General features: G+C 52.6%; 1 protein-coding gene across 1 annotated transcript; it reads right to left on the bottom strand.

The window, feature by feature from the left end:
* Positions 1-603: 603 nt before the first annotated feature.
* Positions 604-2,369, bottom strand: NKX2-5 (NK2 homeobox 5). Its single transcript, XM_027718758.2, has 2 exons — positions 2,002-2,369; positions 604-1,219 (listed from the first exon to the last, which is right to left on the bottom strand). The coding sequence occupies exons 1-2, from the start codon at positions 2,294-2,296 to the stop codon at positions 612-614; spliced, it is 903 nt and encodes a 300-aa protein (XP_027574559.1). The 5' UTR covers positions 2,297-2,369; the 3' UTR covers positions 604-611.
* Positions 2,370-15,384: the final 13,015 nt, after the last annotated feature.

Below are 15,384 nucleotides of genomic sequence, written 5' to 3'. Positions count from 1 at the left end.
TGAGGGGGGTCTGTCCCCATCGTGTGCGGGCGGGAGCCGCTCCCGGCCCCGCTCCCGGCCCGCAGCCCAGGCCGGCGGTAGCAGCCTCGCAAAGGGAGACCTGGGGGCGGAGAGATGCTGAACTGGACGAGCAGCGGGAACCGTACGGGAAGTGCAAAAATTAAATGTGGATGTCAATAATAATTAGTATAGAGTAAAAGTTTAAAAAAAAAAAAAAAAAGAAGAAGAGAGAGAGTTGCTGGGCTTGGCTAGCTGTCGTTGGGAACAAGTCCAGCAAAATGACCGGCTGGTTTGTAGGAAGGAAGGAGGGGAATTACCAGGGTGAAGACCCAGGTGGAACGGGGAGCGAGAGGGGCCGGGAGCTGCGGGCACTGCCGCTCCTCCCCACCGGTGCCCGCCTGGCCCCGCACGGAGCGCGGCCACCGCACGAAATACCAAAGGCCCCCCCGTAAATGGCCACCACTCCAGTGAACTCCGCCGGGATGCTACACTGAACCGTCCTCATCCCGCAGCCTGGAAATGTCCCGAGCCCGGCTCGCAGGCGCGGCCGGAGCCCCTCCATCCCTATGGCCGTGGCCCATGGAGGGAGCGGGCCGGGTGCGGGGGCGGCTCTACCAGGCTCGGATCCCGTGCAGTGTGGAGATCCCCGCGTTCCCCTGAGGGATCGGCGTCTGCACCGAATTCAAGTCCCCTACGCTGAAGTTCATGAAGTTGTTGCCGGCCGCCGAGGGCTGCATGGGCTGCATGGAGGGGTAGTTGCAGTTGTAGTTGGCGTTGCAGGCGGGGCTGTTGTAGTTGGTGTACGCAGGGTAGGCGTTGTAGCTGTAGGGGTTAATGCTGACATTATAGGGCGAACTGTAGGGAGAAGATTCCCCCAGGCAGGGCTTCCCATCTCGCACCAGCACCGGCACTGCTATCCGCCGGGGGGGAGGGATCCCCACCATTTCCAGGGTCTGATCCTGTCTCTGCCTTTTGCATTTATACCTTCGGTTTTGGAACCAGATTTTCACTTGGGTGGAGGTGAGCTTTAGGACGTTCGCTAAATGGTCTCTCTCGGGGGCCGAGAGGTATTTCTGCTGCTTGAACCTTCTTTCCAGTTCGTAGACTTGGGCTTGAGAAAAGAGGACGCGAGGTTTCCTCCTTTTCCTCTGTCTGGGGCGCTCGGGATCTTCCAGGTCTCTTTTCTCCTGCTCCAGGCTCTTGTGCAGGGAACACAGCTCTGCAGCAAAATAAACGGGAGAAGGAAAAAGGGGGAGGAAAAAATGTGTAAAAAAATATAAAGCAGTGTTCAATAAACAGCGTGCAACGTGAGCGAGCCCTGGCTTTTCCCCGGCCCTTTCCCGGCTCCGTGTGCCTCAGCCCCGCAGGCCGCCGCGGTGACCCGCTCTTGCAGTAGCGGGACCGGCCCTGCCCCGCTTTTTAAGTACCTCTTCAGCAAAATTTCCGTCTTTTTTGTTTGTTTGGAAACAAGAATGCTCAGTGCACTGACTTGAGTAGCGACCGCCTGTACCCCAGCCTGGATTTATCACGTAGCCTTTGTATTTATTGTGCTGGCTTTGTACCGAATCCCAGCCCGACCCACGGGCTCCAGTACGAGTTCGGTTCAGCCGAACGAATTAGAAATCCGATTTGTCACCTAATTTCTGTACAAACTCGAGACCTCGCGTATCCTCCTGCAGCTCTACCCGTCCTGTTGGGTGGGAGCTCGGCCTCGGCCCCGCTCGGGGGAGGTCTCCGGCCCGGGGTCACCCCGACGCTCCCCGCAGTGGGTCTGTCCCGCTCCTGCACTGCAGCGCCCGGGAGGGGATGAAGATGCTCCCGCTCTCCGCGCTCTTTCTCCCCCGGCCCCTGAGGGTGGTAGCAGCCCTGCGCTGTCCCCTCTTCCCCCGCAGCCCTGGGGACACCTGGCCGAGCGCCCGACCCCGGCTGGGGGGGTCACCGTTCCCTTTTTCTCCTCCCAAGGACCACCGGCGAGCCCCGGACAGCAGCACTTGGCTTTACCTTTCTTGTCCGCCTTTCCCTCCTTGGCCGAGTCCATCTCCACGTAGTTTTTCACGTAGTAGGAGCCGGGGAAGGCGGCGGCTGTTTTGGCGGGGGGCGGCTCAGGCAGCTCCTCCCGCAGGTCGGGCAGGGCCGGCGGCTCAGCGCTGTAGGTCTCCTGCTTGAAGGTGGCCAGCATGCAGGAGGGCGAGGCCAGCGAGGAGAGCTCCATGGAGGCCAGGCCGCTCTGATGCTGTTCCAGGTTCAAAATATCCTTGACCGAGAAGGGTGTCGTTGTCACAGGGCTAGGAAACATTGCGGAGGAGAGCGGGGCAGCAGCCGGAGCCCAGGGTCATGGAAAAGTAGTTGAGGAGCAGCCAACCTGGAGCAGTGGTGGAGCGTGGGCTCACGGAGGGGGCACATAGCATTCCTGCGAGTAGCCTTGACTTGTGCACTGGAGGCAGGTAGGACCAGACCATAAGGGAAGGGAAGGAGGGACTAGGCAGTTTTTGGGTGACTTTAGCTTTCTATTGGCCAACATTGCAGTGATGGTATGAGAGATGCAAAGTTCCATGTCACCTAATATAGTAATACATCTCAAAAACATCTCCGCTCATTTAAAGGGGCGGCACTGCATTTATCCAGCTTTTCTGCGCTGAGTTTTTTCATCCATTAAAAAAAAAAAAAAAAGCGGAACGGCCTAATGTGTACAAAGGCACTATCTGACGCTATCTATCATACAGTCAGATTAAATAAACAGGCCGGGAGGAAGCCATCAACCAAATATGTGCTGATTTAATATTTTTTTCTAAGTGATGGAACGGAGGTTTCGTTTTTAGTGTTCTGCAATATCCGATCGCAGGAACTAGAGAGCGGGAGTTCACTGCTGTGTGAAGCGCGCTCAAGGGGAAATCCGCGCTTAGGGTTTATACAGATATTCTGAAGCAACGCAACGCTCGCAAAATCTAGCTGATAGGAGAGAGGTCCTGAACAGCCCTTGCCTGGCTTGGGAGAGGGAAATGCCGATTAGGTTTTCCTCCCGTCTGTTTGTAAAGCTTTCAAACAAACAAACAAGCAAGCAAACCCCAAAACCCCAAACAAACTACCACTGTCTGGGAAAAAAAAAAAAAAAAAAAAAAAAGAAAAATAAGCCAAAACAAGCGGGGGTTGAAGGTGTTGCAAAATACAGAGGGGTAAGAGCTGAGTAAGCCAAAGCAACCGGCCGCTGGGCTGCCGTCAGGAGGCAGGGCTGGCCCTGGTGCTAGCCAGGTCCCCGCAGCTCAGTGGGCACGGCTGCCCACGGGGCCCGAGTTCACGGGGCTGAGGTGGGTGCTCTCACTCGTTTAACTTGCATGGAGTGGCTGAAATAAACCCTAGCGGCAAAGCCGAAGGTTGAGAGGGGGCCTTACGGCGCTTTCTGGGCTCGGGAGTCGAGAAAGAAAATAAATTTTAAAGGATCTCCTTTAGCGCTCCAGCGCCCGACTGAGAGAGACACGGGATGGGCTCGGCCCGGGCGGTGGGAGCCGAGCGGAGAAACCCTGGAGGGATGCGATGAGTTTGGGGGTCCCTCGGCCGGGCCCTGCCCTGGGAGGCGGCGGAGTCGCAGTTGTGCAAATCCTTCCTCCGCCCGCAGGAAGGGACCCTCCGAGGCGGGTGAAAATGTGAGCACCTGCCCGAAGCTGCCCTGCCTGGGCTGCTCCTGAACGGACCTGCCAGTGTGCCCCCCGCAGCTGACCCCCGAGATTTTTGTCTCTCGGTACCTTCGGGCTCGCTTTTGGGGGATTTAATTCAGGATGTTTTTGGGGGCAATGCTGTGACCCGTCCTGCTCTCTGGGGATCGCTGGCCGGAGCAGCAGCAGCAACCCCGGCGCTCGCAGCCCCTCGCTGCAGACGCCTGCGGGTGTCCTGGGAGCAGTTTTTTGGCGAACCAGATCCAGATCTTGCGATGACAGTCGGTGCGATCACTGTGAATGGGGAGGCCTGAAATATTGCCATTAAATTATGGGAGGAGGTGGCTAAGCGGCCATCTCGCTCTTCGCGGCTGCGCTTCCTGCAGAATTCCCTGGGACGCAACTCGGAGGGGATGTTCCTCGGTTGTAGGAAAAGGGGTGAAGCGCCTGGGGAAGGTAGAGGCAGCCTCAGCAGCCCGGCTCAGGAGAGGGGCCTGCGGCGGGACTTTGCCGGCTGTCTGGGGCACCCCTTGCCCTCCGCATTGCCCGGTGGGTTTTCTAATCTCGTTGCCTCCTTTTTAATGCAAGCTAATGGGGGTAAGTTAGATAAATACTAAAATAGCGAAGTGATCCCGATCCCTCCCAAACCCAGAGCTGCGGCCGCAGGTTCGTCCGCCTTGGTGACATCCACCTCCCGGTAGAAACGGCGTCCAGCGCTCCCTTCCTCAATCCCGGACCCAAAACGCCCTTCCCAAGTCAGGCCGGGAGCTCTCGCACGGCAGTGCCCGTCCCGGCGGTTTCCCTCTGTCCGACTTGTCCCCCTGCGGGCCCGGGGCTCGTCCCGGCGGGGCGGGCACTGCCGGCCGACAGTCCGCGATTCACTGAGGGTTGACGGGCTCCCTCCAGCCCCCCAGTCACACGGCGGCTCCCGATCGATGTGGGCCCGGCTGCAGAGGGTGGAAGTGATTAATTGAACGATAAGCCGGAGCTATCATTTGGAATGTCATTAATGCGTCGGGGAGACATTCATTGGAGACAGACAGCGTTATCTCCGCTTTATCTTCAACAATGCATCACTTTTAATACTGCGGTTTAGAAACAAATGGGGGCTTTAGCCTTAGCCCTTCTCTTCGTGTTTATATTTTTGGAAGAATCACAACTAGTGGGAGTCCCGGGTTCGGCCCCCTGATAAATGAACATTAGCACTTTTTAGAACTACTGTATCAACAAAAAGAGCTGCAGGGCCGCAATAATTGGTGAAAAAGCAAACACTCCGCAAAGAGAGGCCAGGTCTGCTCTGTGTCCGGCTGATTGATGAATAAGTTACTGACATACAGCAGCTCACGGACTTTCCGGGTCGGGGCTCCGCACCCATTCCTCCCCCCTTTCCCACCCCCTCTTTCTCCCTTTCCCGGTGCTCTCCAGCAGCCCGCTGAAGCCAAGCTCCGACTGTCCAGCGGAGTGGACAAAGGCGACCGGTTCACCCCGCTCTGGACTCTGCTCGCAGCCCTCAGGCGCCGCGCTCGGTCCCTGCCCGGCCCGGGGGGACCTTCCCGGGTGCCCCGGCTGAGTCGCGGGGCAGGGGTGGAGGGGAGGGATCCCCCGCACCTCGAGCTCTCCCGCACCGCTTTTACTTTCTGCGGGGTCGCTTTTGGCTGCGTTTAATTAACACTCAAAAAAGAGTAAAGGGAGGCAGGACCCCGGAGCAGAGCCCTGAAACACCTTCTCTAGCCCACTCCTCCAGCCGGGACCCAGGCCTTGTGGGTGTATGGAGGGGAGACGGGCCGAGCAAAGACGTTGTTGTTTTTCTGGCTGGCAGGGAAAAGCGGGGGTGTTCTGTTCTCCCCCGGTCGCCTTCACGTTGTTTGCAGGTTGCTCTCGCTGCCCCCTCAGGACTGAGCCTGCCCTGGCCCCCCATGCCCAGAAAAGCCCCTCGCAGGCGAGGGTTGTCGTCCAAACCCGCTCGCGGCTTCTCTCCGGGATTGTTAAGTGCGATTCGTGTTGGGTTTGTTGTGTTTTTTTGTGCGTTTTCTTTTTTCCTAAAAAAAAAAAAAAAAAAAAAAAAAGATACCACAAAAATTTAAAACTTTTCTTGCTGAAAACAAACAAACAAAACCAAAAAAATTCCAATCCCGCAATTAACTCCAGAGAGCACATCCTCTCTACCCCTAAGCTTTCGACACCTCGGACTGTTTAGAGAGAGATGGGACCTTTTAAAAAACTTTTCCTCTTAATCCCAGTCGGTTAAGATGTCCAGGGCCCCCTCCCGCTCTAATTCCCGGCTATCTCCCGAGGACTCTGTTTATACCTCTCCAGTAAACGCCGGAGTTTGAAACCTTGTCACTAATTGAGTGCTAACACTTCAGGTGCTATAGATTTGTTAAGAGCCAGTAGTCCAGAAATAGCCTATTAGGGTTTCCTTGCGAGAAGTTGTGCCAATCTCCCTGTTCTCATCGTGGCGGCGGGAGCCGCTGGGACCCCGGGGCCTCTGCGGGTCCCCAAGGGTTCCCCAGAGTCTTTTGGTCAGTTATTCCTTTCAAACGCTTGGGAAGGGATGCTGCAAACCGGCGAGCCCGGGTTGAATAAATCCTGCCGGCGGGATCTCTGTGCTGATGTGCGTGTCTGCCGTGGCGGGGTCCCACCGGCGGTCGCCGAAGGCGCCTGAGGGCTGCGGGGGGCGAGTGGGACCAGGGCAGGTTTTGCTTTCACCTCTCCGGAATTCTGCAGAGGAAAAAGATTTTGGAGCTGTCCAGGTGCTCCATCTAAAAACATTCTCCTTTCCTTGCTACTTTTTTTTCTTTTTCCTTTTTTTTTTTTTTTTTTTTTTTTTAATTTTTATTCTTTTCTTACCCCCCGATCCTTTCAAGCCCTAAAGAGTCTCGCCTTTTCTGGCCGTCAAAAAAAGAGTTTTGACCTTGACGTGAAGCCGGCCTTGGCGAGGGGCCTCCCCTCTGCCCGGTGCTTGGGTCGGCTGCGCTGCGAGCCGGATGGGAGCTCCTCGACAGCTCCGCTCCCCGGCGGCGGGGCAGGTACCGGGCCTTCGGGGCTCCTGCCCACCGCTGTCGGATCCCAGCTCCTCCCGCCGGGCATTTAGGAGGTCGTCGGGCCCCTTCCCTCCCGGCTCAGACCGGCTGGAGAGCGCGGATGAAGCCGGGCAGGCTGGTGCCAGGGCACAGCACGCGAATGCAGCAGCCAGACAGCACCGAAGTGCCTTCCCTTTACTTCAGGACAATTTATGCAAAGCCCGGAATAAAACCTCTCCGGTGTTGTTTCGGCTTTGGCACCCCCAGCCCCGCTCCCCCGGCAGGCCGGGGCAGCACGGGGGGCGCGCCCGGGGGATGGCCCGGTCGCCTCTTTCCGCCTCCGTCGGGACTCGGATGGGGTGACTTAGGCAGGGGGACTTGAATAGCAAATGCCACCGTGGAGTTCCCCCTCCTGCCCTGGGCTCCGTGCCTGGAATCTGACAATTAAGCTGGTTCTTGCACCTCGGGCTCTGGAAGTGTTTTTTTCCCCCTGCTGAAGCGAAAGCTGGGAGCCGGGCCGATAAATGAAAAGCTTTAATTTTACCCTGCCTGTAACTTTTTTTTTTCTGCCTGTAACTGTGCTGGGTTCGCTGGTGAAGGGAGAGAGATGGGGTTTCGCCGTCCTTCCCGCCTCCCTCTTCCCGTTCACGGGAAGCGGTCGCGTTATTAGCGCTTGTCTCAGACCCGCCGGTTTTCTGCTCTCCAGAAAAAGCTTTTTAACGCGTCCAGGTAATCCCAAAAGCGCTTGTTCGTTATGTTTCCTTGGGGAACGCACTCAGGGCAGGAGCGATACGGTAATTTTTGGGGACGGGGAATTAAACGACAAGAGATTTTCACGTAAATGCGACAACGTTTTGGCACACGAGTCCTGCAGCCGGGACGCACCGGGGTCTGGGGACGGTCAGAAAAACTGTTTTAAAAACGAAACACCTTCCAGGCACTATGTAGTCTGGGCTCTTTCGAAGGACAGGGCTCTAAACGCGGCGAGGCTTTGGCCCGCCGGGAGGAGGGTTCCCACGGGCTCCGGTGCGAACGGCAGCGACGCTGGCCGGGAAGCTTGAAATCGCCGCAAGATTTCAGGGTGTTTGCAGCTTTTCTGTCCGCACGATGTTTTCCCGAGGAGATAAAAGTCTTACTTCTCGGATGCTTCCTGCGGGCCGCGCAAATCCGATCCGTCTTTCGCTGTCACCGTGCGCGCTCGGCGCTCCCCGGGAGCCCGGGGTGGCCGCAGCGGGCAGGACCGGTCTGGGGGAGCCACCTCTAACATGAGACGGTGTTTGGGCTTTATTTGTCCTAAAAGTGATCTATCCCCTACACATCCCCGCGGAGATGAGGGACCGTCCGCGCTCCCAGCGCTGCCTTGCCCGGGGTGCCGGCTCAGCCCCGCGCGGCTGCGGCGGGTTTAGCCCGGGACTGCGGGTTTAGCCCGGGACTGCGGGTTCCCCCGGCGCTCCCGCAGCAGGGCCCATCCCGAATCCTACCCTCTGGAAGAAAACCTTCCTGAGGTGATCAGCTCCGCTGGGACGGATGGGAGGATGAACCCGGGCGAGTAGGGTTACAGCGCCCTGACCCCCAGCTCCTCTACGGCGTCTCCCGGTCGTGTCCCCTTTGCTCCGGCAATGCCCAGCCTGTGACCCACAATCGGAGAGCCATGAAATCGGCTGTCCCAGGGGCAAACCGCGGGCGGGAGGAGCTGTGTGTCCCTATCCCTTTCCCCGTCCATGTCGAGCTGCCAACTCCTTGTCCCGCGGGGCCTCGTCGGGATGGCCGGCTCTGCCTTTTCTCCTCGTTCCCCTGCTCCAGGAAAGAGGATTCCTGGGACGGCCCCGCTCCTTTTTCTTGGTCCGGGGAGCCTCACCGCTGCCCTGCAAAATCCCCCACCGGTCCCCAGGGTTATGGTCCTGATGGGAGCGCCGCTCCTCTTTGAGATAACAATAAGCAATTTTTTAAAAACACAACAAAACCCCTCAAACAAACGCAACTCCCTCCAAACTTAACAAAAACCCACAACCAACTCAAAAAAAAAAAAGAAAAAAAAAAAAAGGAAGGGAAGGGCTACCCCTATTACCGCGGGGCTCTCGTACCCGCGTTTATTTTTGCCCTGAGACGCGGGTTTGGTGGAGCCGGTTCCTCCTTTCCCACCCTTGAATCCCGCAAAGAGGCACTGGGAAAACAGGCTCCGTGCAGCCCCTACGGGGCTCCCGGGTAGGATCGTTCCGGAACAGGACCAGGACTCTGATTTTTTTTTTTTTTCTCGAGGCGGGGAAATTGGGTTTTGGGTTGCGTTGTTGGGTTTTGTGGTGATCTGACGGGAAACGAGTCTGTTTCTCCAAATGGTCCCGTTTCTGCATCCTCTCTGGAAAGCTAAAACTTTGGATGCTCCCGCGGCTTGTTTTGCAGAGATATAAACGGTTATGAAGAAATCCCTGCAAAATTGAAATACATAAGAAAGAGAAACCGGCAAATACAAGCACGGGAAAGTGCTTTCATCAGCCCAATGAATGTACAATTCACTGAACATAAAACACGATATATTTCAAGTGTATATCAAGAAGAAAAGGGTAGAAAGAAACGAAAATCTTGTAAAACTTCTTCTAAATTTTTACCTTTTTTTTTTTTATTTCTGGTTAAAAATCCCAAGTTTCGGATATTTTCACAAGTCCTTATTTTTATTTTTAAATTCAAATGCATGTCGCATAATAAAAACACATCTGCATTTTTATTCCCCAAATCCTGCATTAATTATCAGCGGTAGAGGGAAAAGCACCAATTCAACAGCAGCCTTTTTTTTTTTTTTTTTTTTTTTTCTTGGAGCCTCGGCAATACAGCAAAAAGAACTGGAGGAAAGCGGGGAGAAGCGCCCGCGGTGCCTCCGTCCCTTCCTCCCCGCCAACTCTGAGCGATCTCCGCTCGTCCCTAAGCCCAACCGCTACTGCCTTTTCTTTTTCTCAGTTCAAGAACGAGAAAAAAATCCAAGTGAAACGCACGGAACGTTAAGCACCCTTTTATTTCGACGACAGGGTTTATTTCTAATAGAATTGAAAGGATGTCGGGTTGGCTATTGACGTTTCCTTACGCTTTTAGACACTATTCTCTCGGGCGGTCCACGGGAGTTACTTTGGTTTTTAATTACACCGTTATCTTTCTGAGAGCTAAAATCAGTGAGAAAAGCCGGCGGGGGCCGGTGCCAGGTTGGTTTTGGGAAGGGGAGATCCATGGGAAGGGATGAATCCCGAGGAGCTGCCCGGGAGAAACCCCAGGGCAGCAAGGGGGAAGGGACTGGCCGGATCTTGACTGGGCTGAGTGTCACCTGGGGGTGTCCGGGGCCAGGGGGGCAGGAGGTTTCCTTCAGAGCTGATTTTGTCATCCAGGACAGGGATCTCCAGCCCCTGGTTGCATTATTGCTGTGCTCAGTCTCCTTGCAACCCCTGGAATGCATGTTTCCAGAGCTCTGCAGATCCAGGGTTACACCTCCACAGGGATGCACATTCCTGGGGCAGCACCTGCTGCAAGTGGAGGGAAGAGGTAGCAAAGCGGGGTGGTGGTGCTGGAGAAGCACGACTTGGGCCCATCCTCCAGGCCATCTCTCTCCACCTCTCTGAGGCACTGATCTGGGAAAAGGTCCCTGGGAAGCAGTGCAACTTTTTGGAGCACCTTCACATTGAAGGTTAGAGCCAGCCAGAAAACATCCCTTCCTCCCTTTTCTGTTGTGTTTTTGACCCTGCCCCATCACAGTTTTAACATGCAGCCTTGATCAGACTCAAGAGGATATTTCCTCCTCCAGTGTTTCTCTGGGCAAAGAGGCACCAACAGATTTTTTCCATAATGATGAAAACATCTGGCCGTCTCCAAGCTGTCAGGCTCTGTCTTGCTTCTTCCCAGATGCCTTCCCCACTCCAGCCCTGTGGCCACTCCATTGCAGCCCTTCCATGCCCAGGGCACTCCTGACCCACATCTCCAGCTCAGAGACACTCGACACTGTCTGCACAGGGGCACTGAGACCTCCAGGATCCCCTGCACTCGGGTTTGGAAACACATTTTAGGCACAGTCAGCCCAGGGAGATGGAAATCTTTACCCTGAATTCTTTTCTGAGGCTTTTTCCCTTCACTCTGTCCAACAGAAGTTGTTTCTGCCACTGACTTCATGTGTGTAGTTCAGGATTAGCTGCTTCCAACTCTCCTGTTTCAGAGTCCATCTCGGAGAGGGGAGGTACATCCATGCTTTCAGCCAGGGCACTGATCTCCACTGCTCCTGCTGTCAAAACATGCTTTGGTAAAAATGCTTCCTTGGTTTTGTGTGTGTCAGAGCTGGATTATGCATCCACTTCTAGGAGAAGTAAAAAGACAATAACCCCCCCCCCCCCAAGAGAAATAAGGAAGTATGTAAGCACTTATTCAGTAGATTGTAATGTGCTGGTCAAATTTTAAACATCTGAATTACAGGGCACTCATGTGCTTGAAGTATCAGAACTGAGGTGAAAAATTAGAAACTTTATTGCATATTCTGATTTGAAAGAAAAAAAAGTCATGAAACTGAACTGTTTCTGAAAAGTGAACAAAGGTACATCCAAGTGGAATGACTGAAAAGATAAATATGTTCTTAGGCCACAAGAAAACACTCTCAAAGATGCATTTGGCTCCAATAGTCAGAACAGCCTGAGCCCTGTCTAGAGCAGCTCTCAGAATTTCAGCATATGAAAGGAAAGGGGGGATGTCCTATGTTTAAAAATATGACTTTACTTACTCCCAAGGAAGAATAAACAAAGCAAAGACAAAATCCTAAATGTCTCTAGAGAAAAAAAGTGTTTAACCACAATTCTAAACGATCCTTTTCCTTGTCTCTCCCCACTTTTTAAAAAATGAACAACTAACAGCCAAGCTCCAAAGCATTGTGTCATATTCTAGCCTCTCTAGCTTTGCTCTCATTGATGCCAAAGTTCATAAAAGAACAATAATATTTACAAAATATGAACCTGATCCAGTAGTTCACATTCAAGCAACGCTCTGCACTTAAGGTGATGGAAACTGTGGCAAAGCAGGGCGGAAAATGGCCATGTATCTCCTGCCTTGGGAACTTAAATTTCATCAGGGATGTGGAACCTCTGCTGGGCTGATCCTTGGCTGTGTTCGTGCTGAGGCTTTTGGTGTTGTGTAGGAGGAGGCAATCGACTTGTCACTGCTGGTGTAAGATCTAATGAAAAAGGAATACATCCATTTGCTTAGTTGACTCTCCCTCCTGTTCTCATTCCTACTACATTTATTCTGAATGACTTGTTAGCATTAGCTGGATTAAAGTTCCAGTAGGATAAAATGTCCTGCAATATGGATTTCTACACTGCAATTTGATGGGAGTAAATGCTGTTGAGTCTGTGTACATTTTTATTATAAGCTCCAGTAGCCCTGGGGTAAATCTGCATTTTGAAAAAGCCAGTATGACTGGAGTCACTCTGAATTGCTTTTTATATGTATCACACATAAGCAAAAATGAGGCAAAAGGGACTTTGTGTGAGCTGCAAAGTCGGGCCCTTGGCAGTCAGGACGTGACTCTGTTGTGCCCATTCCCTGTCAGGCTTTTAGGTTTATTTCAGCTTTGCTTTTTTCCCCAAAGCCTCGTGTCTCCCAAAGTGCACAGGATGCACAGTGCTTGTGCAGCAAGCAGCCATTCAATATTTAGTTTTATCCCTCTTATTGAGCTCCCAGCCTTGTTAAACAGAGATGGAGCTTTTAGTTCCTCTGTCATTTCAAGGGTGCCTGAGTGCTTTGAAGGTATGAGAGGTTCTGCCTTTGCCTATCCCATGTGTGGGGAGGAAATAATCCAGGAGTTTTACCCCTGGATTTAAAGTGCAGAGTTTGAGGTTAAAAGCACCCACTGATTTGTGGTACCCCATGTGACATAGCTGCAGTGTGAGTTAAAAGAATCTTTGATGTTAAAAGACACTACAGTCTTCCAGACATGGAGAAAGCCCAGAGAAACTGCTATAGCAGGGGGGTAACTTGGATATGTTTGCAGTGATTCTCGGGTAGGTCACAAAAATGGCTGGTCCTGGTGCAAAGTTCAGATCTTTTCCTAAACACAGAGGTGTGCCATGGTCTCTCAAAGCAAAGATCCCCAGGATTTTTCTGACGTGTCATTTTCCAGCCTTGCTCTCCCCTGTGGTTTTCAAAAAAAAAACCCAAACCCAAACCAAACAGGTAGATACAGGTTCCAAAAAACTGGCAGGTACCATTTTTGACTCAGCTGCTAGGAAGTGTTCAGCAAGTGGAAATAATGGAAATACGAGGCAAGTTTCCATTAGGTGGGAGAACCTTCTCTGTCCAGAAGCAGTCACTGCGTCCTTGGGCTGCTGTCCCTCACGCTGTGCCAAATGCCATCCTGTGGGATCTGCAGCCCTGCTGGGGAGCCCCAGGGCTCGCAGAGTTTGGGGAGGGGGTACCCAGGCTGTGGGTACAGGCAGTGAGCAGAAGCCTTTTTTTGCTGCCTGAGAATCTGGGTGTCCTCGGGGGGACTGAGGAGCACCAAGAGAGAATAACCTAGGAATGAAATCAGGAAAAAGCCCAAAGTGGAGCAAACTGTCCTGCAGCCCTCAACAACCATGGAATTCCCCTGTCTTTGTTTAACTGAGGCAGGTTTGATCTGTGACCTTTGAGACAGCGATGAGATGCTGTCTATAGCTGACTAGCTTAGGAAGCTTTTGTGCATGAACAAGCAACAGGCAAAAAAATAAGCTTACCTTGGGTAAATGCCCATAATTGATACTTTATGAACTGTCCTCCCACTTAGGCAGCCCCTTTTTTTTTGTGGGTGAGAAAATCCGCTGCAGACAGGTGCCACCAACATGTGCATCTGCCCAGTTCGCAGACACCAGGACTGTTCTGTAGCTAGAAAAAAAGTGGAGCTCCTCACTCGCTTTTTGTTTACTTACCCTTTTATAAAAGTTAAATCCATCTAATATGGTTCTTCAAGTGAATAGTCCATCCGTGCGAACTTTTAGCATCCTGCCTACTGCTTTTTACAGGGAATACAATCTCAGTCTGCTTTGTATCAGCTCTGTCTGGTTTTGGACATCCCATCCTTGGAGTGGATTTGCTTTTATCAGTAGTGGTGGGACATTTTTCTGATGGGAAATGCTATCCTTAGGAACAGAAGCTGTTACCTCATCAGAAAGGTGTTAGGTGGGCCCAGCTTTTGATCACTTTATTAACTCAGACTCAATGGGACTGACTGCTGTGGAATTGCATGACCAATATCCCAACGCATCCTGTCAAACCCATCCCTTTCTCCTTCCTGCCATCGAAGGCTTGAGATAAGCAACAGTGAGATGTCTGTCTGGCTGATGGAACGAGCAGTTTCTGGTCTAATCCATGCTGGACTACAGCACAAGTGTCTACCAAGGATCACAGAGTAGTATGTTCTATGCTGGTGGGTAAATTTAGAGTTGACAAGTCCCTTCCACAATTGGAGGACTCAAGGACAGTCCTATCAGGTGGCAACTGGCTGGGGGAGTATTTATAATCCATTTGCTGACTGGAATTAATATGAATCTGTCATCCCTTGTGCCACTTGGAAAACCATGTAACCGAGGGCTGATGATGCCAATAGCTGTTGTTGGTCTTTTTTGGCAAGAGCTGAACGTGTTTTTCCCAAAAAAAAGTTGTCACCGAGATAAAGCACTGTCTGGATCCTCTTTTTTTCCGAGCTTTGCGGACTCGGGTAAATGGGACATTTGATATGGACAGTAGATTGTGGTGTGGGTGCAGCCAAAGCCCAGCTGGTGTGTCCGAGGAGCTGACAGCTGTCTAGGGAGCAAACTCAGAGCTTCTTTGCTCTTATTGCAGAGCAGCACCTCATGCTTCTGTCTGATTTTAGCAGGTAATGCACTGTGTTATCTGTGTCTGCATACGCGGAACTGGGTCTTACCCTGTGCTAATCAGGTGAAATGCAGTCTGGGCAAGTTCTCCAAGGAAGAGAAATTCTTGGCTCCTTTTCAGCTTGAACTGCATATTCAGTCAGTCTTCCCCTACCTGTTTGATGAATGCCTTGATTTTAGTTTCTTACCTCTACCATTTGGCTTTTGTATATGTAAAAGACAGTCGTGAGTTTTATTTGCAGGAGTTCCCTGAAATGCTGTGCTCCCACAGTGGGGAGGTCTGTGGGCTGTGAGCAGCCAAACACCCACATACTCCTGTTCAACAGACACTGCCAGGTGGGAGCTGTTGCTCACCTGGGAGAAATGAAAATTGTGTATCAAGGTTTCCTGACAAATAGCATCACTTGGCCTCGCTGTTGAGTAACTCTGTGATCAGCATCCCTAGCACACATCCTCCTCTGATCTCAGCCTCTGTGGATCTGTGTGAGGAAGGCTGCCTCAGGATGTGCTGCAGAGCAAGTCCCAGCCTGATGTACCTGTGGTGGACGCTGAGGAATCCCCGATGTGATGTGACAGCAGAAGAGAGAGATTGTGGGTAAAGTCACAGGGTGTGAGAGTTGATTACAGGCAGTCCAGGATGCAAAACAAGCTGCCATTAATTTCAGAGTGGGGAGCAGCCTTTATTTACTACTTGGCAGGAGTCAGTCATGTCTGCAGCCACAGACAGCAGTGAGCATTTGAGAATGGGTCAAAATGGTGATATGACCCTGTCAGGCTCCTCAATGTTGATGGGAAAGTCTTTGGAGCATGACCTGCCTTTTAGTGGATGTTTGTGCAGCACTT

This window comes from Pipra filicauda, unplaced genomic scaffold (genome assembly GCF_003945595.2).
Source record: "Pipra filicauda isolate LSUMZ 115617 unplaced genomic scaffold, ASM394559v2 scaffold3_size10097308_pilon, whole genome shotgun sequence".
Taxonomy (NCBI): domain Eukaryota; kingdom Metazoa; phylum Chordata; class Aves; order Passeriformes; family Pipridae; genus Pipra; species Pipra filicauda.
The sequence above is the reverse complement of the archived record's forward strand: the minus strand, read 5'-3'. Positions and strand labels throughout refer to the sequence as shown.